At 38.7% G+C, this 24,675-nt stretch overlaps 1 protein-coding gene across 3 annotated transcripts in view; it reads left to right on the top strand.

Annotated features, from left to right (window-relative positions):
- AKAP10 (A-kinase anchoring protein 10) overlaps positions 1-24,675 on the top strand; it is a 53,401-nt gene that overhangs the window by 19,991 nt on the left and 8,735 nt on the right. For all 3 annotated transcript variants that reach the window (XM_057535850.1, XM_057535851.1, XM_057535849.1), the window contains exons 5-12: positions 4,103-4,201; positions 8,449-8,533; positions 9,339-9,462; positions 10,921-11,057; positions 13,305-13,449; positions 15,545-15,718; positions 20,702-20,811; positions 23,652-23,734. In XM_057535850.1, the coding sequence (XP_057391833.1) occupies positions 4,103-4,201; positions 8,449-8,533; positions 9,339-9,462; positions 10,921-11,057; positions 13,305-13,449; positions 15,545-15,718; positions 20,702-20,811; positions 23,652-23,734 (957 nt within the window). The remainder of the gene's footprint in view (positions 1-4,102; positions 4,202-8,448; positions 8,534-9,338; positions 9,463-10,920; positions 11,058-13,304; positions 13,450-15,544; positions 15,719-20,701; positions 20,812-23,651; positions 23,735-24,675) is intronic.

Raw genomic sequence — 24,675 nt, 5'->3', positions numbered from 1 at the left:
TATTAGTTAAAGACTACTCTTATGCCATTGAATTGCCTTTGTACTGTGGCCATATTTTTGTAGGTCTATTTCTGGACTCTCTGTTCTGTTCCGTTGGTGTATATGTCTGTTCCTTTACCTGTACCACACTGTCTTGATTACTGTAGCTTTGTAGTGAGTCTTTTTTTTTTTTTTTAATTTATTTATTTATTTATTTATTTATTTATTTATTTATTTTTGGCTGTGCTGGGTCTTCGGTTCGTGCGAGGGCCTTCTCCAGTTGCGGCAAGCGGGGGCCACTCCTCATCGCGGTGCGGGGACCGCTCTTCATCGCGGTGCGCGGGCCTCTCACCACCGCGGCCCCTCCCGCCGCGGGGCACAGGCTCCAGACGCGCAGGCTCAGCAGCTGTGGCTCACGGGCCCAGCTGCTCCGCGGCATGTGGGATCTTCCCAGACCAGGGCCCGAACCCGTGTCCCCTGCATTAGCAGGCAGACTCTCAACCACTGCGCCACCAGGGAAGCCCTGTAGTGAGTCTTAAGATTGGATAGTTTGAGTCCTCCAAGTTTGTTCTTTTTCAAAATTGTTTTTTCTATTCTAGGTGTCCGCCCCCCCCCCCCCCCGCCCCCAATATAAATTTTAGAATAATCTTGTCAATATCTGCAAGAAACCGTGCTGGGATTTTTATTGGAATTGCGTTCAGCCTATAGGTCAGTTTGGGGAGAATTTACATCTTAACTGTATTGAGCCTTAAAATCCACAGATATGACGTGTGTCTTCATTTACTTGGGTCTTTGATTTCTTTCCTCCACGTTGTATAGTTTTCAGCATACAGATCCTTAATTTGTTTTGTTATTTGGTGCTATTGTGAATAGTATGTTTAAAAATTTTTTGTTTCTAGTTTTTTTCATTGCTAGTACATAGAAATATCAATATGATTGACTTTTATATGTTGACCTTCTATTCTGTGGCCTTATTACTCATTTGTTATTTCTAGGAGCTTTTGTGTAGATTGCTTGAGTTTCTTGTCTTGTTCCTGATCTTAGAAAGTATTCAGTCTTTCACCATAAATTGTGAGGTTAGCTGTGGGTTTTTGTAAATACCCTTTATCAGGTTGATGACGTTCCCTTCTCTTAATAGTTTACTGAGAGTTGTTGCTGTTTGAATCATGAATGGTGTTGAATTTTGTCAAATTTTTTTCTGCGTCATTTGATATGACCATGTGGTTTTCCTTCTTTGGTCTGTTAATATGATGGATTACATTGATTTTTTTTTTTTTTAATACTGAATAAGCTTGCATTCCCAGGGTAAGCCTCATTTGGTTGTGGTGTATTAGTCTTTTTATATGTTGCTGGACTTGATTTTCTAATATTTTGTTGAGCATTTTTGCATCTGTTTAGATGGATATTGGTCTGTAGTCTTCTTATACTGCTTTTGTCTAGTTTTGGCATCAGTGTAAATCTGGCCCCATAAAATGCGGTGTCATTTCGTGGAAAACAGCTGACAGTATTTGTTGCCCAGTGGTAAAGTTTAAGTTTTCAAGTGAAACTTAGAATTTGGAAAACTTCTATTCACCACCGTGTGCTCTAACAGCTTTATGGAGTGTTCTGATAAGATCATTGTGATATTAATGATGTGATTTCTTTTTTTATACCATATGATGCAATGCATCAACATTTGTAAGATCTTCATAAGTCAGCAAATCAATATTTTCTACAATATTTGAAAATGTATGATGTTATAAAATCAATCATGAGTAAAAGTCTCTTTAAACATGGGAGATAGACCAATAGATATTAATGTAACAGAATACAACAAGTTCATTATATGGTTTCAGATTCTACATTCTAATTAACCTTTAAGAAACTACCACTTTTCAAGTTTTGGTATAATATCAAAGAAGAATATATCCACAGTTATCTCAGAAAGCTATTAAAATACTCCTGTTCCCAATTACACATCTCTGAGGCCAGCTATTCTTGATATAAATAAAAGAAAACCATTTCTCTATTCATAACACTTCTGACACCAGATACGTGGGTTTCCCACACTAAGCAATTCTCCAGTTCTCTGTGGACAGGAACTGGGTACCCGGTAATTTAGTTCATTCTGACACTGCCCGGGGTTATTGCAGGACCCCCCCCCCCCCGTTAAGGGCTCCGTCCAGAAGACTGTCCCCCCACTTCAGATGCCAGTTACAGGTCCCAAGTTGTCACCTGTACTTCTGGCCAACCAGCTATACATCAGGGGTTCCCACTACCCCTTCCTCTTTCAGTAATTTGCTACAACAGCTCAAAGAACTCAGGGAAACACTTTATTTATGTTTATTAGTCTATTATAAAGGACATTGTAAAGGATAGAAATGAACCGCCACATGAAGGGGTACATAAGGCAAGGTGCACAAGGGTCCCAAGTGCAGGAGCTTCTGTCTCTGTGGGGTTGGGGTGCATCGCCCTTCCGGGACATGGATACATTCGGCAACCCAGAAGCTCTCTGAACCACTTCATTTAGGGGTTTTATGGTTCCACCACATGGGCCCAGTTGCGTAAATCATAGGCCATTGGTGATTAGCTTGGTGGTCCCCAACCCCTCCACCCTCCCCAGAGGCTGGGGCGTGGGGCTGAAGTTCCGTGGTTGCTTCTTTGGCACCCAACCCCCACTCTGCAAGAGTCACCTCATTACCATAAACTTTTCCCCTGGTTGAAATCAGAGACTTATTATAAGTAACAAAAGATGCTCCTCTGGCCCCTGCCACTCAGGAAATTGCAAGGGTTTTAGGAGCTCTGTGCCAGGAACCAGGACAAACACTATACATATATATACACACATACACACACATACATACTATATATATATACACACACACACACATACATACATACTATATATATATAATATACACACACATACACACATACATACTATATATATATATACACACATACACACACATACATACTATATATATATACACACACATACACACACATACATACTATATATATACACACACACAAACATACATACTATATATATATACACACATACACACACATACATACTATATATATACACACACACATACATACTATACACACACATACACACACATACATACTATATATATATACACACATACACACACACATACTATATATATATACACACACACATACATACTATATATATATATACACACATACACACACATGCATACTATATATATACACACACACATACATACTATATATATACACACACACACACACACACACACATACTATATATATATATACACACACACACACATGCATTTCTTCTCATGAGAGCACAGTATATTTCAACCAAAACAAAAAAGCACAACAGATGGAATGCCAAAGCAGATTTGAGAATCTAACAGTTTGTTATCAAGACGGATAGAGATGCAAAAATGTAAAATGATGCCCTCTTCTCATTAATTTTTTTCAGTTTGGGAAACAGTTATTTTCTGTAAAAAACGGTATTTATGTTACCTTTTAACAGATTTAGTATTGTTAATTTAAGCTGAATAATTTTTTCTCACTTTAATGTTGAATACCTTTTACTATCTATGGATAAAACTCACATAAACAGAAGCTCTTTAGGGTCCTCCGTAGTTTTTAAGATTTCAAAGTCCCAAGGCTAGAAAGATTGAGATTAACTGTTTTAACGTTTCAGGGTTGTTGAAGGTCAAATGAATGTATTCATGAATATGAAATTTGGTAGAATATGTAAAATGTAGATTTAAAAATGATTTTTGAGTTCCCGCTATGTAAGTTCTTCAGGTTAGGACTTTGGAGAGGAGAGATGGAAAGAGGATGTGTACAGCGATTGCTGTTACTCGTCAGCTCGTCAGCTGAGGGGAGGAGGGCCACGGGGTCACATGTAGCTCCTCTGCTCCAAGAACCAAGCAGTGCAGGAGCAACGTTACCATGGAGGCTGTTTTGTCCTAAGTATATTTACAAAGATGTTTATTTGTAATAAAAGATATGTTTGTGTGTGTGTGCCTGGGCACACAGCAAACAAACCCTGCTATTCATGAATATGGTCCGTTACTGGTCCAAGTTGCTTTTTGATTTTTGAAGTTGTCCCCTTCTTCCCTTGCAGGTATAGAACAAGATGCAGTAAATACTTTTACCAAATATATATCTCCAGATGCTGCTAAGCCAATACCAATTACAGAAGCAATGAGAAATGACATCGTAGGTAAGCAGTGCTGGAAGCTGTGGCACCAAAAAAAAAAAAAAAAAAAAGCCTATTTTTGGTTATTAGTAAGAGAATTTTTCATGAACATGTAATTCAACATACACCTTTCTTGTCTGCTTTCAGGGTACTTTATTATATCTGATTGTAGCTCACTTCAAAAGTTTCCCTCTTACTTGTTGGACCCAAATTATGAGATTTTTGACTTGAATAATAGTAGCACATGTTTACTGAGTACTTACTGTGTCCCAGACAATATTCTAAGCATTTCCCATTGACAAACTCATTCAATCTTCTAAAGAACTTTGCAGCATAAATACAGTTATTATTTTATAAGTGAGGAAGCACAGAGAAGGTAAGTAATTTGCCCAAGGTGACAGCTCAGACACGGCAGTTAGGACTTGAAACCAGACCCCTACATGGTAACTAGTACACTATTTGGCAGTGTTTTTCAAACTCTGGATTGGGACCAGTCTCCTCATAGGTCCTCACCCCCCTGCCAAAAAAGACTAGACTAGAAAAATCAAAGAGCTTAACAGTAGTAAGGGCAAATACACACCACTTCAGAAAATTGTTTCCATCATATGTACATATATATACTGAGTCACATAAATATATTTTTCTGTAGGTCATAATAAAAATGGTTGAAAGCTTTGACTATGTTGTATCAGAAGGACTTCAGGTACACCTGTAATCACAGATACAAGTGGTTGATTTACTCATTGAACAGATATTTATTATACTCCCATCGAGTCCTAGCACTAGGTTTTGAGTTTTTAATACAAAAATTAAGTGTTTTTGATTTCTGAACGAAAGCCTATTATTCTGCTCCTAGCAGAGTCGTCCCAGCATGGGGCTCTTTCGGTCTTTCCTTGTCATTGGGGACAGCAGAGCCCCTCCCGGTCTCAGCTGAGCCTCTTGAACTGGCCGCGTACTTCCAGGGCACGCCTGCTGTCTGCCGCAGGCTGCCGGGTGCTGCCCCCATTGTTTCCCTTTTCTTCTCCCTCGCAGATGCCTGTGACACACGGGTCTTGTGGCTGTTGGTGGCTGTCCCCGTCTGCTTGTATTTTGGAGTTTTCACCCAGTTTTGTTGCAGATGTTGTCATGGGATTTTGGTTTTTCTATGTAGTTCCTCTATTTCTATCTGAAAATTTGTTGCTACCATCTTTTAGACTTTCCTAGACCAACTGTGCCTAATAATAACTGGTAGGTGTCCGAACAGATTAGAATTTGGCTATTTGAGGAATTGGTTGGCTAGTAATTCCACTGGGTGTTTGTACCAATTGATAACTAAACTGTCTGGGGTAGTGAGAAAAGGAGAGAGTTTTGAGTCACATTTTAAGATGAAGTGTCACTGCAGTTCTAATTTTCCTTTCCTTAAACTTTATCAAATTAACGATGTAATCCCATGAGGGGAAAAATCTGAAGGATCAAGTTGATAACATTTAGTGATCAAGAAGTTTCCATTCCAGTGTGTATTACTATGCATTTTAAAATGTTAATTACCTCTATGTCTTTAGACCACTCACTTTTCCTCTTTGGACCTCATTCTTTTGAATCCTGCCCTAATTATTTGTCTCCTCTTCAAGCTGGAATATTTTAATATAGCTGTACTTTAAGTAAGTTATAGTTTGAAGAAGCCTCCACTTAAGCTTTTATTGTGTATCCCACCTGCCTAGTTTTGTTGTAGATGTTATCTCTGGGTTTTTGGAGTTGCTATTTAATTTCTTTGTTTTTATGTGGGGAATTAGATTGACCTCAAAACTGTGCTTCCACTGCCTGTTCCATCTTCCACAAATCCTTGAAGTGGTGGAATTTTAAAAATATTTTGGAGGTACAGTTGACAGAATGTGCTGATGGTTTGGAAGTGAGTGGTGTGAGAGGAAAAAAGGAATCAAGCATGACTTCATTTTTTTTTTAACAATATATTTTTTAGAAGTTTTATAGTTTTATTTTTATTGATTGGTTGATTGCTGCATTGTGTCTTCATCGCTGCGCGCCGGCTCTCTCTAGTTGCGTCTGGCAGGGGCTACTCTTGGTTGTGGTGCGCGGACTTCTCATTGCGGTGGCTTCTCTTGTTGCAGAGCGTGGGCTCTAGGCGTGCAGACTTCAGTAGTTGTGGCACACGGGCTCAGTAGTTGTGGCTCGCGGGCTCTAGAGCGCAGGCTCAGTAGTTGTGGCACACGGGCTTAGTTGCTCCGCGGCATGTGGGATCTTCCCAGACCAGAGCTCTAACCCGTGTCCGCTGCATTGGCCCGCGGATTCTCAACCACTGCGCCACCAGGGAAGCCCTGACTTCATTTTTTTAAAACCTGAATACCTGGGGGAGTATTTGTAAGGTGAAGTCGATGCAGGAGTAATGGCTGACAGGGAACATCAGGAGTTTGGGTTTCAGACATCCAAATGCTGAGCACCAAGTAGGCAGTTGGATGTTAACGTCAGGAGCTCGTGCGAGAGGTCTGGGTTGGAGATGTATGTTTGGAAGTGATCAGCCTGTGGTTGGGTTTAGAGCCATGAAGCTGAAGAGCACCCCTGGGAGGAGTGTGGTGCGTGAGGACGCGAGGTCTGAGGACTGGGTGCTGCAGCAGGTCTGACGTCTGGAAGGAACAGCCAGGAGTGGAGGCCTTCCTGCAGCAGCTGTGTAGCAAAAGAGCAGTTTTTTCTGGAAGCCAAGTGAAAAACTCTTTCTGGGAGGAAGGGAGTGATCAAAGATGGCATGTCGTGCTGATAGGTTAAATAAGGTGAATACCAGGAATGGGATGGACTGGGCAGTGGTGGGCATCTTAATTACAGTGGACCATTAGGGACAAAACTTAAGTGGAGGCGTCTTAAAAGTAAATAGGAGGAGCGGAGACAGCAAGTATGGCAACTGTTAGAGGCATTTTACTCAAAGGTGAGCTGGCAGGGGTTGTTAGTCAAGGGACAGTGGTTTGGGGTTTTGTTTTTAAGGTGATGTGTCACAGCATGTAAGGTGTATGACAGCATACAAACACACATATATGTATAACATACAAACAGTTCATAGCTGGTGAGAATGAGGCAGTAGGAGGAAGTTGATACAGTAGGGAGGGGGGCAGTTGCTGTAGAAGAGGTGCCTTGAGGAGGTAAGAGAGGATGGGACCCAGTGCTCCTAGAGTTTTCCAGATAGGAGTGAGGACAGTTTGTCTGTAGTAGCAGGAGAGATTGCAGAGGTAGTGATGCTGGTGAGTTGGTAGAGGTGGTGGGAGCGGATGGAATTTGTTTTCTGGTTGCTTGTTTTCCAAGTCATCAGCAAAGAGGATAGAGCAAGAGGCGTTAAGACATCTACAGAGAGAGGAGGTGTGCTGTAATGGACCAGGTAACTGCAGCGTGATCCTTGGGTTTCATTAAAGTCCCACTAAGGTCCTGAACTTTTTCCAGCCATGTTTAAGAGCTAGCTAGTAAACAGCTTTTTGATTTGTTGCAGTTTATTTAGGCAGTTCCTAATTTTAGCCCATCTTATGTTTCAAAATTTCTACCAAATAACATTTTGATAAACATAATTCTTTCAAAATTCCGTAGTTCCTTAGGTTACAATCCTAGAGATCGAATTGCTGATTGCAAGGGTATGTTCATTTTTAAAGCTTATGCTAGAAACTGCCAGATTGCCCTCCATAAAAAGATATACCCATTTATATGCCCACTAACACAAGTGTCAGTTTTCCCATGCCCTTGCCCAAGCATATGTATCATTAAACAATTAAGCTTATGGATTGTTAAAACAATTTGGTGCCAAGCTACTAGACAAAAGGTGGTGTGCCTCCTCATTCTAACCTATAATTACATTTACTTGGCTACTAGTGAGCACGCATATCTTTTTATATTGGCCATTTTATATTTGTTCTTTAGTGAATTTTTTTTCGTGTCCACTGTCCATTTTTCTCTCAAGACTTTCTTGTTAGTTTGTAAGAGCTCTTGATACATGAATGAAAATAATCTGTCATTCATAAACTGTCATATATGCTGCAAATTTTTTCCCCCAGTTTACCCTTTGGTTTTGGGGGTGTTTTAATGTATAGAAATGTATTTTATATTGTTGACTCTTGATTTCTGCTTTTGCATTTATGCTTAGAAAGACCTTCCCTACCTCAAAATCAGCTGTTCACCTGTATTTTGTCTTAATTCCATTTAAAACCTGCTAATCTTTATGCCTTTACAGTTACTTCCTACTTTGATTTACAAATGTGTATAGTTTGGATTTAGAGAAAAATTATTTACCATTTCTTTTACAGCAAAGATTTGTGGAGAAGATGGGCAGGTGGATCCCAACTGCTTTGTCTCAGCACAGTCCGTAGTCTTCAGTGCAATGGAGCACGAGTACGTCCATGTCGTATTTCCACACTGTGCCTTCTTGGGAGTCCGGGTTCAGTCTCACGAGTAACTAAAACCAAACTATCTTTGAGGATTTAAATACTTTGAGTGTTTACAGGATCTTATAGACATTCCCTAAGACTATCTTGGGTAATGGTTTCTTTTAAATATAAATTATGTGAGTTCTAAAAATAAAACAGATTTTTATTTTTAATGTTAGTATTTCCTAAGTTAAAAGAATTTATTTTTAATTCCAAAGTCGTTAGAGGTGATTGTGACTGTAGTGTGACATAGTAATTGGTTTATCTGTTTAAACGATGCGTGTCTTCAGCTGGATATCCTGATGTGTTAGTGCATGCTCTAAGCTTAATGGATGCCATATTACTAAATCCACATAGATTTGTTGAAACTGCCTCCAAAGTTTTCTTAGATTAATTATTGCTGCATGCCCTCAAAAAAAATCTTCATATTCATTCTTTCATTTAACATTTATGAAAAGGGTGCTATGCACAGTTTGGATGTAGTGCCTGCTTTGAAGGAAATTGCAGCCTAATAAGAGAAATAGGGCATGTTCTTTGGTTACTGTAATAGGAGGTAGCGTGAGTTAGCTATCAGAGGAGAGCTGCACGTCATTAAGAGGTGGGAGAGATTGCTTACAGGGAGAGGAATCAGGAAGGCACCATGGGAAGGGAGGTCACGTTGACCTAGGCCGTTACGATGCAGTAGGCACAGTGGGCAAAGAGTGTGTTCTTCCCAGCTGAGCTCTTTCCTTGGTCGGTCCCTCAAACTTTATCTTTTTGTCCACGTGCAGGCACTTTAGTGAGTTTCTACGAAGTCACCATTTCTGTAAATACCAGATTGAAGTGCTGACCAGTGGAACTGTTTACCTGGCTGACATTCTCTTCTGTGAGTCAGCCCTCTTTTATTTCTCTGAGGTAAAGTCTGCATTTCCTTTCACACTCTGTTAGAGCATTCCAGCCTCTAAGCTGTACATGCTGGGCCCTGTCTATAGAAAATAACAAAGAAGAGACAAATCATTTCCAAACTGATCAGGTGGATTTAAGCACTGTGATTACTGTTTTAAGTTGTATGTAATGGCAAGAGTACTTGAATGGCATTAGTCAGATTAAAGAGAACATGAAAATTCACAGTAAAGTAACTAATTTTGAAAAACCTAATTAAACTACTTATAAGAGAATGCAGATTTTTAGTTATTTAGAGCTGTTTTAAAACCACGAAATTTGATACTTGATTCCAGTGCATAAGTGTTTGCAGAGCAGACTTCAGAAGAGAGAAGGAAAAGTAGTAAATTTTTTCCTACTGTCTTCATTTTACTTTAGCCACTTGATAGGCTTGCCTTTGATAGGACTGAAGCATTTGCAACAAGCAATGAGTATATTCATCTCTTTGAGGCATACAGTGTAGAGTGATGGGTTTTGTTAGGCTTCAGCAAATGAAATTCTTTTGTTGCAAAGCAAATGACTATTAAGTCGAGATAAGAGGATTCCCAGGGCTTCCCTGGTGGTACAGTGGTTGAGAATCTGCCTGCCAATGCAGGGGACACAGGTTCGAGCCCTGGTCTGGGAAGATCCCACATGCCGCGGAGCAACCAGGCCCCTGAGCCACAATTACTGAGCCTGCACGTCTGGAGCCTGTGCTCCACAACAAGAGAGGACTCGATGGTGAGAGGCCCGCGCACCGCGATGAAGAGTGGCCCCCACTTGCCGCAACTGGGGAAAGCCCTCGCACAGAAACTAAGACCCAAGACAGTCATAAATAAATAAATAAATAAATAAATAAATAAACCCAAAAGTAAAAAAAAAAAAAAAAAAGAGGATTCCCAGTCTCACAAAGCAGTAACTTAGACTCACACTTGCATCTTGCCTCTTGACAAGGATACAGTTATTCAGCTGATTTGTGTTTTCACTCCCTCTCTTTGCTTAAGTTTAAGTCAGCATTTGTTCAGGTTGGCATGGCCACGTGGAGTGGTGGGAATGATCAGGTATAAAAGATTTGGTCTGGTTGCTTTACCTTTTGTATGTTTGCCAGCGAGGAACCACTAATCCATCTTTAATTTTTACTCCAGTTCACTAAAGTTTGCATTCAGCTGTGTAGTGGTTGCTTTTTGTTGTTGTTGTTGCTAGTTTTTTTTTGTTTTTCTCTCCCTAAAAGAATATTTAAAAATTATTCAATCTCAAATGACTGTAAGTTGCAGACTGGCATTAACTGAACAAGTGGATCTGTTTTGGGGTGGGGGGGTTTCTTTTGTGGGGGTTTTTTTTTTTTTTCTCTATGTCCTGTATTTTAATAGTTGGGGCTTAGATATAGGCGAGAGATAGTGAGAGAAATCTGTGTATAGCCTGATTTTCCTCTTTTGTGTTTTTCCTTCCCAGTACATGGAGAAAGAGGACGCAGTGAATATCCTACAGTTCTGGTTGGCAGCAGACAACTTCCAGTCTCAGCTTGCTGCCAAAAAGGGCCAGTATGACGGACAGGAGGCACAGAACGACGCCATGATTTTATATGACAAGTGAGTCTTAGTGATAGACGTATCCAGCTTTCCGCGAATATTGAGTACTTGATGCGTATTTCAGAAGTCACCTTGGTCTCTTCCGCCAGGGAGCTCACAGGGAGCCTCATAAGAGCTGCCTTTCATTGGTGTGTTCAGAGTAGGGGGTTCTTAGAATAAGTTGCCGGCGGGGCAGGGGGAGGCTTGTGTGTGGCAAGCAGGACGATGTTGGTGGAGGTCACTGAGGGTTTCACAGAAGGGAGATTTGATTGGCGCCTGAAAAATGGATTGAATTCTGCTAGCGGGGAAGGACACCCTTGGCAGAGTCATCGGTACGAGCAGCGCCATAGAAACTTTGCGTAATTGACACTTGGTCAAGGGAACAGGAGAAGATGAAACTAGCTGGAATCTATTGCAAAGGGTCTTAAATGTCTGTGTGGGGTATACCATGTTTTCTGGTGCAAGTCTGCTCAGCCAGATTAACTACTTGGTGAAGAGTAGTTTTTCATTAGTTTTCACTGAAAATGAGAGGGCAGCACAATCTTAGTGAACAGAATTGAAAACTGTGTCTGCCCCCCCTTTTCATCGAACTTTTCTCGTTCTGTAAAGAAAAGTAATGTGTTATTTGTATCTGTGAGCACTTGCTAAGAAGATAACTTGAGAGGCAGAGAAAAATCCATGGGATATTAGGGTTGGAGGAGAGCTGAGAGCATCTAGGTCAGTGGTTCCCGAACATCGCCGGGCAGGTCCATGCTCCTGTCGGCATGAGAGTCACGTGGGAGCTTGTCAAAAATAGGTTTCCAATCCTTTTCTCTAAGAGATTCTGATTCAGCAGGTTTGAGGTGTGATCCAGGAATCTGATTCTGACGAATAGCCAGATTAGGGAGCTGGTTTAATTTTTCCATTTTGCAGATGAGAAAACTAAGGCCCACAGGCGTAGTGACTTTCTCCAAGTCACAGGGCAAATTAGTGGCAGAACTTGGATGCAGTTCTAATGTTTGTCCAGTGTTTATTTTTGTGCAATATATTTGTGGGAAAATATTATATAAGAAACATTGTTATATGGATGTTAATGTAGCAAGCATTTCCATTTAGAAATTTGAGGGAATTCCCTGGTGGTCCAGTGGTTAGGACTGCACACTTTCACTGCCGGGGCCTGGGTTCAATCCCTGGTTGAGGAACTAAGATCCCACAAGCCGCACAACATGGCCCCCCCAAAAAAAGGTCTGGGGTGCCCCAAAATTCAAATCGTGGAGGAATATTTGCCAACTTAGTTGTTGCAAGATGGGAGACTCACTTTTTGTTAAGAAAATACTGATAGCAAGAAAAAAGAAGAGTTTTCCTGCCGGAATAGAAGAGTGGCAGTAGTACGGTCCTGGCCGGAGCTCAGTGCCAAGCAGAGCAGAGACCTTGTTTTCCCACTGGATCCCATTTTCAAATTGGGAGCCATTTTTAAATGAAAATTACTGTGTGACATCCTCCCGGCACTGTCATTTTACCAGTTCCTGCTTATTTGTTTTTCTATTTTTACTTTTTAATATCACGGCTCATCAGCCTGTCTGTATTTGTATCATGCGCAGGAGTTAGAAGCCACAGAATGCTCAAGAGACAACATATATGGTTTTCTGCTTTTAATGCTTTTTTTGTATTCAATTTATAACCAGTTTACCTAAACACTAGTTGCTTTATATCCTATGAAGTTAGAAATCTTTGAGTTATCATTGATTACTCCTTTTCCTTTCTACACCAAATCATTAGCAAATCTTGTTATTCTACCTAAATACATCAAATTCATCCACTTCACCCTCAATGCTATTTTATTTTGAATTCCTACATGTATATTATGTATGCCACATAGTTATGCTGGTATGTTCTCCTTTGTACCCTGTACAGGGATCTTTTCTGTTCTCTTTCCAGGGGACATGTCAATGTCTTACCCTGTTTTAAATTTGTTTCTTTCTCCCAAGCGCTGAACAGAGCACTAGGTGCCTATTAAATGTGTGCAATTGGTTTCTTTGCCTAAGTTGTAACCTGATCTGGAAAATCTTAAACAAGAACCGAAGATGGTGGCAGGCAGATAGGGAGGGTCACGCTGGCTCAGATATATCTTCGGCGGTGGGAATACAGGTTGCAGCAGGGCTGTCATCAACCCAGCTCTATAGTCGTAGGTCTGCAGGAGCCTCATAGAAGGTTCTCTGGTGTAGGTGCCAGAAGTTGCTTATGATTGCTGTGGAGTTGGGGTTTACTTTGGCTGTCTTTCTACCATAGGTACTTCTCCCTTCAGGCCACACATCCTCTTGGATTCGATTATGTTGTACGACTGGAAATTGAATCCAACATCTGCAGGGAAGGTGGGCCGCTCCCTAACTGTTTCACCACTCCGTTACGTCAGGCCTGGACAACCATGGAGAAGGTAACCAAAACTTAAAAAGCGTTAAACTACAGGAAGTTTTTAACTGGTGGAACTCAGAAAATAGAACATGGGAAAAAGCAAACAGAAAAGAACAGTGGAAAATTGAAGCAGTGCAGCAGTGATGAGAGCGGGGGCTTTGAGTCTGACTTGGTATGTATTAATCTTAACCTTCATAGGCTGAGTGACCTCAGGCAGCTACTGAAGTCCTTTAACACCATTTTCCTCCTCTGCGAAATGGGGCTAATACAGATACTTAGAGTTATTTTGAGGATAAAAATGAGGTACTATGTGGAGAGTGCTTATTAGTAACGTAAGCATTAAAAAATGTTAACTGCTATTATTACTGTTATTATAACATCTTTTAGATAATTAATATTGAGCAAAGTTAGCTTAGGGATGATCCAAATATTTCACCAAAACCCTCCAACAGGGTTGGAGCACTAGTTTTCTGTATCATGATCACTTATAGGGTATCACTAATAGCTGCTTAATAAAGTGTTGGAATTTGTGACTCAGTTGTTCTTCTGATGAACTAAAGCAGATTTTACTAGGAATTGTAAGAGCCCAGGATAAGCCCATGAGGTTATTTTGCTCATATATGTCCTGTGCATCTAGGTGGAAAGGGATTAAGTAAGCACTGCCACATGATACCACACGATACCACACATAAAAACTGAATTTCAGGAAAATGGAAGAGTTACACATAAAAATCAAATCAGTGAAAGGCTGGTGGTAAACTGGATAGACTATCGGCTATTGTCCAGGGTTGATAATTTTTTCATGATTAAAATTAAAATTTTCTGATCTTAAAGGAAAAGTTCAAGATATGTATCGTATAAAGAATGTAAACTTTCTGGGTAATAAGTTAAAATACAGAGAAAAACTAAATGTAAAAATATTTCTCACTAACTGTGGATCTAGGGAACTTATACTAATTTTAATTTTTAAGAGTACTATCGGGCTTCCCTGGTGGCGCAGTGGTTGAGAATCTGCCTGCCAATGCAGGGGACACGGGTTCGAGCCCCGGTCTGGGAAGATCCCACATGCCGCGGAGCAACTAGGCCCGTGAGCCACAACTACTGAGCCTGCGCGTCTGGAGCCTGTGCTCCGCAAGAAGAGAGGCCGCGACAGTGAGAGGCCCGCGCACCGCGATGAAGAGTGGCCCCCGCTTGCCACAACTAGAGAAAGCCCTCGCACAGAAACGAAGACCCAACACAGCCATAAATAAATAAATAAATAAAATAATTAAAAAAAAAAAAAAAAAAAAAACTTTAAAAAAAAAAAAAGAGTACTATCAAGTAGGTAAATGGGAAAAAGATATGTATGCTTCGTTCCCTAATACTTTGAGTATTTCTCTGCTAGGTATTATTGTTATGGGGTAAGCAAAAAAAAGAAGCATAGCTTCTGCCCTCCTGGAGCTCTGTCTATAAGAGCACATATTAAACATAGACGTAAATATTTACAGTTGTGCTAAATGCTGTGAAAGAAAAGTTGGTAATAGGAAATGCCAATAATAAAGATGGGAACTTAACATCATTAATAATTTTTAAATAGAAATAAAAGCATCCATGTACCATTAGACATTTATTTAACAACTATTTGAAAAGACAGAACCCAGTGTTGGGAAGCCCGTGTCAAAACAGATGCCTTGATAATGCTAGTGATGCATCCTCAACATATATCAAAGCTAAAATGTTCGTATCATTTAACTTAGTAATCACACTCCTGGTAATTTATCTTAAGGAAATCAGATCAAAAGTGAAAATCAGTATATACACAAAGACTTCAATATTTATAACAAACAAGAAAAATCTAGTTTCAAATTAGATCCCTCCCTGGTATCTTAAGAAGTCTAGATAATCAAGTCCATTCAGTAGTTTCATGGCAAGTTTTCTGGGGGGAAAAAATCTATAAATTGTACACATTGTGGTTTTAGTTACAATGTAAACTGTGTACAAAGGGATAATACTTGGAGTGTAAGAGGAGGAGTAAAATCATGTGTGCTAACTGGTAGCATTGAAGGTAAAATTTTGTTGTAAAATAAAGTTTAGTGTATTTGATTTCAACTTTAAAATAAATTGTATCCTCTCTTCAGGTCTTTTTGCCTGGCTTTTTGTCCAGCAACCTTTATTATAAATATTTGAATGATCTCATCCATTCGGTTCGTGGAGACGAGTTCCTGGGAGGAGGTGTCTTGCTGACGGCTCTGGGCTCTGCCGGCCCCACCGAGGATTCCCACCCCGGGGTGGCTGACAGCTCCGCCGTGCAGGTAGTGACCCCTGTGCCCCTGTGCCAGGATTGTTTCGCTCAGATCTTAGCATCAGATCCCATTTGTAGCTTTTAGGTGGTAGAAGAAACAAAGGAGAGAGAAAATTAGCCTACTTACTATATATGCTAACCAAAGTCTTTGTGATGATTAACAGTGTGTCATATTGTAAGACATCCTGCTGTTTCATTCAGACCATTATTCTGCTTGACACTGCAGCTCTTGCTTTATTTTTTTATTTTTTAAACATTTATTTATTTATTTACTTACTTATTATGTATGTATGTATGGCTGCGTTGGGTCTTTGTTGCTGTGCGCAGGCTTTCTCTAGTTTCGGTGAGCGGGGGCTACTCTTCGCTGTGGTGCATGGGCTTCTCATTGCAGTGGCTTCTCTTGTTGCAGAGCATGGGCTCTAGGCGCCCAGGCTTCAGGAGTTGTGGTGCGCAGGCTCAGTAGTTGTGGCGCACGGACCTAGTTGCTCTGTGGCATGTGGGATCTTCCCAGACCAGGGCTTGACCCATGTCCCCTGCATTGGCAGGCAGATTCTTAACCACTGCGCCACAAGGGAAGCCCAGCTCTTGCTTTAAATAATCAAATCACATGACATATTTATAGCCTCCGAAAAGCTGTTTGTATAATTATTTGGGAAATTTTAGTAACTAAATTTGGAATGATTTTTTAGAGAATAATTGAGTGAACTCCTAGATTTATTAATATTTCACTGAAGAGCTTTTGGTTTCATTTTGAACTATAATGCCATTGTACATTTCCTTAAACTTTTTTTGTTTTTTTGGAGTGCTTTCATATATCAGGCCTTCTCTGACTGTCTGCAAAATCACAGAAAGTGGGTTATGCCCAAGAACAGAGTAAGGAGGTAGTAAAAAGTTAATTGATTTTATTGAAGTCACACAGTAAGTGGCAGAGCCACGAATATATTCTCTGTCTAGTTTTTTCACCATACGTTTAATAATATAGCATAATTATTTTCTCATCACTATTGGCAAATAATTTTTGACCCTGGGCCTTGGATAAATTTTCTTAATTTTTAGGACAGTACAGTTTTATTGCCATCAACAAGGCTGTCTGTCCTCAGTACCTTTTCCTCTTATTGAGGTTGCATAGGAGGTAACCTGCTGAGTGTGGTTGCCATTTCGTTTTTTGATACAAGCTGGAAGGCTTTGTTTTTATTTAGGCACTTAAAAGGTGTAGGTGCTAACTATAAAGTGTATTTTTTTACATATTTGGTTGAAGTATAATAACATATACAGAAAACTCTACATTTCATAACTACGTACAGCTCAAAGAATTTCGAAAAGCAGACCTAAACCCATGTAACCAGCATCCAGATCAAGAAACAGGACGCGTCACCAGTATGTCAGAAACTCTCGTCCCCACTTCCGGTCACTATCCTCCTCTTTTCTTTTTTCTCTCTCTTTTTTTTTTTTGTAGAGCCTTATTGAGATATAATTCACATACCATACAATTTATCCATTTACACTGTATAATTCAGTGGTTTTTTAGTATATTTATAGAGTTGCTTAACTCTCACCACAATCAATTTTAGAACATTTTTTCATCCAAGAAGGAAACCCTGTATCCTTTAACTATCACCCTCCTAATCCTCTGTCCTCCAGCCCTAGGCTACTGCTAATCTACTTTAACTTTATGTCTCTATAGATTTGCCTATTCCAGACATTTCATATAAGTGGAACCATACGATATGTGATCTTTATGACTAGCTTCTTTCACTTTGCATGTTTTCAAGGTTCATCTATGTTTTTAACATGTATTAGAACTTTGTTCATTCTTATGGCCAAATAATATTCCACTGTATAGACACACCACAGTTTGTTCATCCATCAGCTCATCGACATTTGGGTTGTTTCCACCTTTTGGCTGTTACGAACAATGCTACTGTACAATTTTTGTGTGGGTATGGGTTTTCATTCCTCTTGGGTATATACCTTGGAGTAGGATTGCTGGGTTGAATGATATCTGTTTAACTCAGTCTTGATAACTGTTGCTTTGCAATAAGTTTTGAAATCAGGAAGTGAGAGTCCTCCAACTTAGTTCTTCTTATTCAAGATTGTTTTGACTGTTTGAGGTCCCTTGCAATTCCATGTGAATTTTAGGATCAGCTTGTCAATTTCTACGACAAAGCTAGTCAGGATTCTGATAGGGAGGGAGTACTTTGACTCCATAGATCCATTTGGTGAGGATTGCCATCTTAACAGTATTTTGTAGTTTTCAAGTATAATTCTGTATTTCTTTTCTTAAATTTTTTTCTAAATGTTTTATTGTTTTTGATGCTATTATAAATGTAATTGTTTTCCCAGTCTCACATTCAACTTGTTCATCGTGTTTAGAAATACATTTTTTTTTAATTGAGGTAAAATTCACTTAACATAAATTTAAGCATTATAAAGTACACAATTCTGTGACATTAGTATATTCACAGTATTGTGTAGCCATCACCACAACGTTTCATCATCCCAAATGGAAGCCTCGTGTCCATTAAGTAGTTACTCCCCATACCCACCTGTTTTCTAAGAGTTTTGGGCCTTTGATCCATTTTGAGTTAGTTTTATATATTATGTGAAGTAGGATTCAACTTTATTCTTTTGCATGTGGATATCTGGTTGTCCCAGCACTATTTATTGAAGAAACTACTCTTTCACCGTTGAATGATCTTGGCACCCTTGTTGAAAATCATTTGACCTTAGATAGATGGGTTTACTTCTGGACTCTCAGCTCTACTCCATCGTCTGTGTGTCTGTACTTAGACCAGTGCTACATTGTTTTGATTACTATGGTTTGCAGTCTCTGTTTTGAAATCGGGAGCTGTGTGTCCTCTGACTTTGTTTTTATTTTTCATTTGCAAGATTGTTTTGGCTATTCGGGTCCCTTGTAATTCTGTGTGAATTTTAGGATCAGCTTTAACATTTTGGTCAGGATTACACTGAATCTGTAGATTCCTTTAGGGAGTATTGCCATCTTAACAATATTAAGTCTTACAGTCCATGAACATGGAATGTCATTCCATTTATTTAGGACATCTTTAATTTCTTTCAGCAGTGTTTTGTAGTTTGAAGTGTACAGTTCTTACACAAGAATAAACTGACTCCTGGAGTCAGTTTATCCCTGAGTATTTTATTATTTTCAATGCTATTATAAAGAGAAATTGTTTTCTTAATTTCATTTTCTGATTGTTCACTAAGTGTATTTTTGTGTGTGTTTATCTTGTACCTTCAACTTTACTAAATCCATTTGTTAGCTCTAATAGTTTTCTTGTGGATTCTTTAGGATTTTCTATATGTAAGATCATGTCATCTGCGAATAGTAATAGTTTTCTTTCTTATCAACTTTGGATGCCTTTTATTTCCTTTTCTTGGCTAAACTGCTCTGGCTAGAGCTTGCAGTATAGAAGTGGTGAAAGTGAGCAATCTTTGTCTTGTTCCTGATTTCTCAGAGAAAGCTTTCAGTTTTTCATCATTTATTGTGATGTGTGGGATTTTCATAAATGCTCTTTATCAAGTTGAGGAAGTTCCCTACTATTCCTAATTTATTGAATGTTTTTTATCACGAAAGGCTTTTGGATTTTGTCAAATGCTCTTTCTATATCAATTGAGGGGATTATGTGGGTTTTGGGGATTTACTCTGTTGTTACGGTGTATTACATTAATTAATTATCAGATGTTAAACCAACCTTCCATTCTTGGGATAAATTCCACTTGGTTGTGGTATATAATTATTTTTATATGTTGCTAGTATTTCGTTGAGGATTTTGCGTCTATACTCCTAAGAGATAGTGGTCTGTAGTTTTCTTTACTAGTGATACCTTATTTTGGTATCTTACCTCAGTGACCTCATGGAAGTATTTCTCTCTTCGTTTATTCTGGTGCCTCTTTCTTTTTTTTTTTGGCTGCGTTGGGTCTTCGTTGCTGCGCGCGGGCTCTCTCTAGTTGCGGCGAGCAGGGGCCACTCTTCGTTGCAGCGCGCAGGCTTTCTCGTTGTGGTGGCTTCTCTTGTTGCAGAGCACGGGTTCTAGGCGCACGGGCTCAGTACTTGTGGCTCACGGGCTCTAGAGCACAGGCTCAGTAGCTGTGGCGCACGGGCTTAGTTGCTCTGTGGCATGTGGGGTCTTCCCGGACCAGGGCTCGAACCCGTGTCCCCTGCATTGGCAGGCGGATTTCTTAACCACTGCACCACCAGGGAAGCCTCGCCTCTTTCTTTTTAATTATGTGCCCTTCTCAGCATGTGAAGGGAGCCCTTTTTACCCCTACTATAGAGTGTTCTATAAGTGTCTGTTCAATTATTTTTTTAATTTAACCTACGCTTTAGTCATGGATGTTAAACGTATTCCTGTCTTTTGTTACTTGAAACAATACTGCAATAAATACTCTTGTGTATAAGTCATTTTGCATAAGTGTGAGTCTGCCTGTAATTGAATTTTTAGAAGTGGAATTTCTGGGTCAACCCATGCCTCTGTATTTCACAGAAGTACCAATTCTGACTTGCTTTTTTTTTTGTGGGCATGAGGAATAGGAGGTAGAATGCTGGTCCTTTTAGAAAGTTTCCTTTATCTTCTCTTTTGTCACATGGCCACACTGAGAATCAAAAGCATTCATGTTTATCCTGTAAAAGTTGGGCTTTACATTTATTAGGCAAGATACATATGCCTGGAAGAATGGGAGTTTTGCACGTTTGGGAACGTAAGCACGTTTGTTGGAACTTCAGTCATTAAGGAAGATACGTTTGCCACACAGACGCATGTGTCGTACGCTTTAGTATTGTGCTTCCCTCCTGTAGTTATGTTCAAGATGACATTTCAGAATCATTGCTGTTAAGCATCTCATTAGTGACAGGGTTGAGTGAAAAGTGCATGTGTTTGAAACACTGAAGATTTTGTACGAATCTGTCATTCCAAACCCAGGACTGATTTGACTCCTGAATAACATACTACTAATTTCACAATTTCTGTTGTAGTCTAGTGTGAAAAAAGCCAGTGTTAAAATTCTGAAAAATTTTGATGAAGCGATAATTGTGGATGCTGCAAGTCTGGATCCAGAATCTTTGTATCAACGGACGTATGCAGGGTGAGCATCTTTTTTATTTTTTAATTTAGAAATTGTTTTCTACTCTCTTGAATATACCTGCAGTGCAGTAGAGCATGGTTAAGGGTGAAGGCTCAGGAGTGACTTCCTGAGTTTCAATCTTGGCTCAGCCGCTTATGGTAAGCTACCTAACCTCTTTGTGTCTCAGGTTTTTCATCTGTAAAATGAGGATAATATTCCTGCTTCCTTGGGCTGGTGAGGGGATTAAATGAGATAATACGTGAAAAGCATTTAAAACATTGCCGGATGTCAGTGAGCACTCGGTAAATATCATCGACATCATTATTCTACCACCATATACGACTCTGATGAGTGTCACATTTACATAGTGTGTTTTAGGCTATCTCTTTCACATTTCATTGGATTCATATGTTAGCTATTTCAAAGTCTCTGTCTTAAAACCAAAACTAAACTACAAAGAGACCGATATCATTTATCATGGACTGTATAACTATTACTGTTATCCCTCAGTAACTGCAGGGGATTGATTCCAGGACCCCCTCGGATACCAAAATCTGAGTATACTCAAGTTCCTTATAGGAAATGGCCTAGTATTTTAAGCCTGTATAAATCATCTCTGGATTGCTTATAATACCTTATAAAATGTCAGTGCTATGTAGATAGTTGTAAATACAATGTAAATGCTATGTAAATGGTTGGAATGCACAGCAAATTCAAGTTTTGCTTTTTGGAACTTTCTGGCTTTTTTTTCCCTGAAGTTTTCAGTCGGCAGTTGGTTGAGTCTATGGATGTGGAACCCGCAGATACGGAGAACCAACTATACTTGGAAAAATGGAATAAAATGATTCCTTTGTATTTAAGAATTAACTTGGTTTTTTATTTTATCCTGTAACAGAAAGACAGTGATTCCTGTGTTACAGCACTTCTTGATCCTTACCACAGATCAAATCATAAAATCACTTCCTCTTCCCTAAAGATGGCTTGAAAACACAGAAACCTGTGTAAAGACATGATTACTGTACCCCAGTCCTGGCAGTACCATAAAAAGGGATTTCAACATGTTTAATTGCTTTTACCAGAGAGTAAATTGATATTTGGGAGACCAAGAAGTCTGGAAAATACTTTGAAGTAAATAGAAGGTTATTTTGACCACATTGTCTTCAGCTGTATCAGTGTTGTAGTAATCTTTATTTCTTCTTTTAGGAAATGGTGGACAGTAAGCCTAAATGAGTTAATTCCCAAAGATGATATTTATTCTTAAGGAATGGTTGGTTCATTTATTTCAAACCTGACTTAAGAAAGTCTATCAATTGCAAGATGTTTTACTTCTATAGCTTTTTTTGTGTGTAAAATAAATATATAAATATATTTTAATTTATAAAATTTAAATTTGTAAAATATAGTGTAATATGCATATTTTTTAATTTATAAAATGGGTCATAAATAGAGAAATAATGATTTTTCTCCATCTTTAGAGATAGTTTTCAGTGTTTTAGTTTTATGGTTTTAGCATCTTCCTGAAATTTTTCTAAAGGCAAACAAATTTGTATCAGTTGCTATATTGGCTCCCATATATTCATTGATGACTTATTAGGAAGGCTGTCTCTAAAATAAGATTCACTTTGCCAGAAATGAAATAATACATAGGCATAGGATTCTTTTTTCTTCTTTTAACTATTAATTATAAATATATTAATCTCTTCTTAAAAAAATTAAATTTACAGATAAGGCTTGTGTGCCCTTTGATTACACACCAATGCTTATTTTCCCCCCTTCCTTCTCAGGATAATCACTGTTACGTTATGCTGTATATTTCTGTTTGCTTATTTTTATGTAACTGATATTACACTCTATGCTGTATCGTGTGCTTTCACTCATAGTGAGTTTGGAGATTTTTCTATGTTAGTCTGTGCATATTTACCTCATTTTTAACTATGTTGTAGTATTCCATAAATAATATTAATTATAGCTCATAACTGTGGCAAAGTCTTCCATAATGTGGTATGTTACTATTTGGCTATTTTGGTATTAAATGGGTTATTTAAATTGCTTGCAATTTTACTGTGATACACAGTATAGCAAAGACTTCCTTTTTATATTTCCTTGTACCAAGAAGCAGAGTTAAATTTTTCATAGCCCTTAACCAGTTTACAGTTTACCTTTAAAAGCATCTGTACATTTTACATTCTTACCAATCATTAATAAAGATACTAATTTTCCCCACATCCTTGTCAACAATAAATAATATCAAACTTTAAATGTTTTACCAATCTGGGTTTGTTGCTTATGAGATTGAGCTTCTTTTGTCATGTTTGTTGGTTGTTCAGGTTTTTCTTCTGTGAATTGACCATCATCTCTTTTTCACATTTTTCTGTTGGGTAATTTCTTAGTGGTTTGTTGGAATTCTGTACGTTTCTGGTTATTAATTATCAGTTACTGCATCTATTAAAAATAAGACCTGTCACTGTGTTCTTTGCCTTTTAACTTTGTTTTCTATTACTATAGCTTTATAATGTATATAATTATATTTTTATCTTGTTAGGGCAAGTCTTACCTTTTTGTTTCTTTTACAAAATTATCTTGGCTATGCTTGTGCCTTTTCTGTATGAATTTTAGAACTGTGAATTATCTGTTAACTCATGTTTCATAAACTTTTTGAGGATTTTGAATGGAATTGCATTGAATTAAAGATTGCATTCTGTGGAGACAGTTCTTTTTGAAATTAGCCCCACTTTGAGTAACATGGGATAGATATAAATTGTATTTCTAGCTTTCTAGATCTAGATAAGATGCTTAAAAATTAATTTTTTTAAAATTTTAAATTGATTTTTAGAAATTATGTTCTTTTCATACTTATTTAGGAAGATGACATTTGGAAGAGTTAGTGACTTGGGGCAGTTCATCCGAGAATCTGAGCCTGAACCTGATATAAAGAAATCGAAAGGTTTGTGGTGTTTTTATACATTTTATCAAGCCTTTACTGACATTAGTCATTGACTGTAAGTAAAGGATCATTGAAGATTTAAACTGTTTGTTTTGCAAAATAACTGCCATCTCTTTGACCTCGTGTTTATAGTCAGGAAGGCGTGCAAGGGCTTCGTGTAATCAGGTCTCAGTACAGTCTCTCTCTGAATCAGGAGTTACTGAACTTGCTTTACCATTACAGAAGGCGCATCTACATGAAAAGATACTCGTCACCTTTTGATTTAAAGGCAAAATACCCAATCCAGGTTGGACTTGAGGTTTATCTTGAGACCCTTTATTTTACTAAATTTCCTCTAAATCGCTGAAAGTTATTATGAAATATGTGTGGAAAATATTAATAGGTTGAAATTGAAATCCTTTGTTTAATCAGCAAAAGAGTGCTTGGTTAATTCCAAGAGTTAAACACAGAAATACTCTTTGTGACCGAGCTCAGCTTCCAAACAGTTGGTTTACACAGGACGATTTAGGAAACCACTGTGGGTCCATTCAGATAATATCTAGGAAATTTTCAGTGTGATTGGATTGACAGTATTGTCTTGAGTAAGATACTAACTTTTGTTACAAGAAAATGTTCCATTTTGATAAGTGTGTTTAAAATTAAGAGCTATTGGCAGTCTTCCTATTGAATTGAATAGAACTTCATTTCTATTCTGTTTATCTTATTTTTTAATACACGAATTGTTTAGGTAATGGTTTGCACCACTTTTTTTTTTTAATAGTTACTAACTTTAGATTTTGTTTGTTTATTTATTTATTTTTGGCTGTGTTGGGTCTTCGTTGCCACGCGGGCTTTCTCTAGTTGCAGCTAGCGGGGGCTACTCTTCGTTGCGGTGTCGCAGGCTTCTCATTGCGGTGGCTTCTCTTGTTGCGGAGCACGGGCTCTAGGCGCACAGGCTTCAG

This window comes from Balaenoptera acutorostrata, chromosome 20 (genome assembly GCF_949987535.1).
Source record: "Balaenoptera acutorostrata chromosome 20, mBalAcu1.1, whole genome shotgun sequence".
Taxonomy (NCBI): Eukaryota; Metazoa; Chordata; class Mammalia; order Artiodactyla; family Balaenopteridae; genus Balaenoptera; species Balaenoptera acutorostrata.
This window is presented reverse-complemented; position numbering and strand designations above follow the sequence as displayed.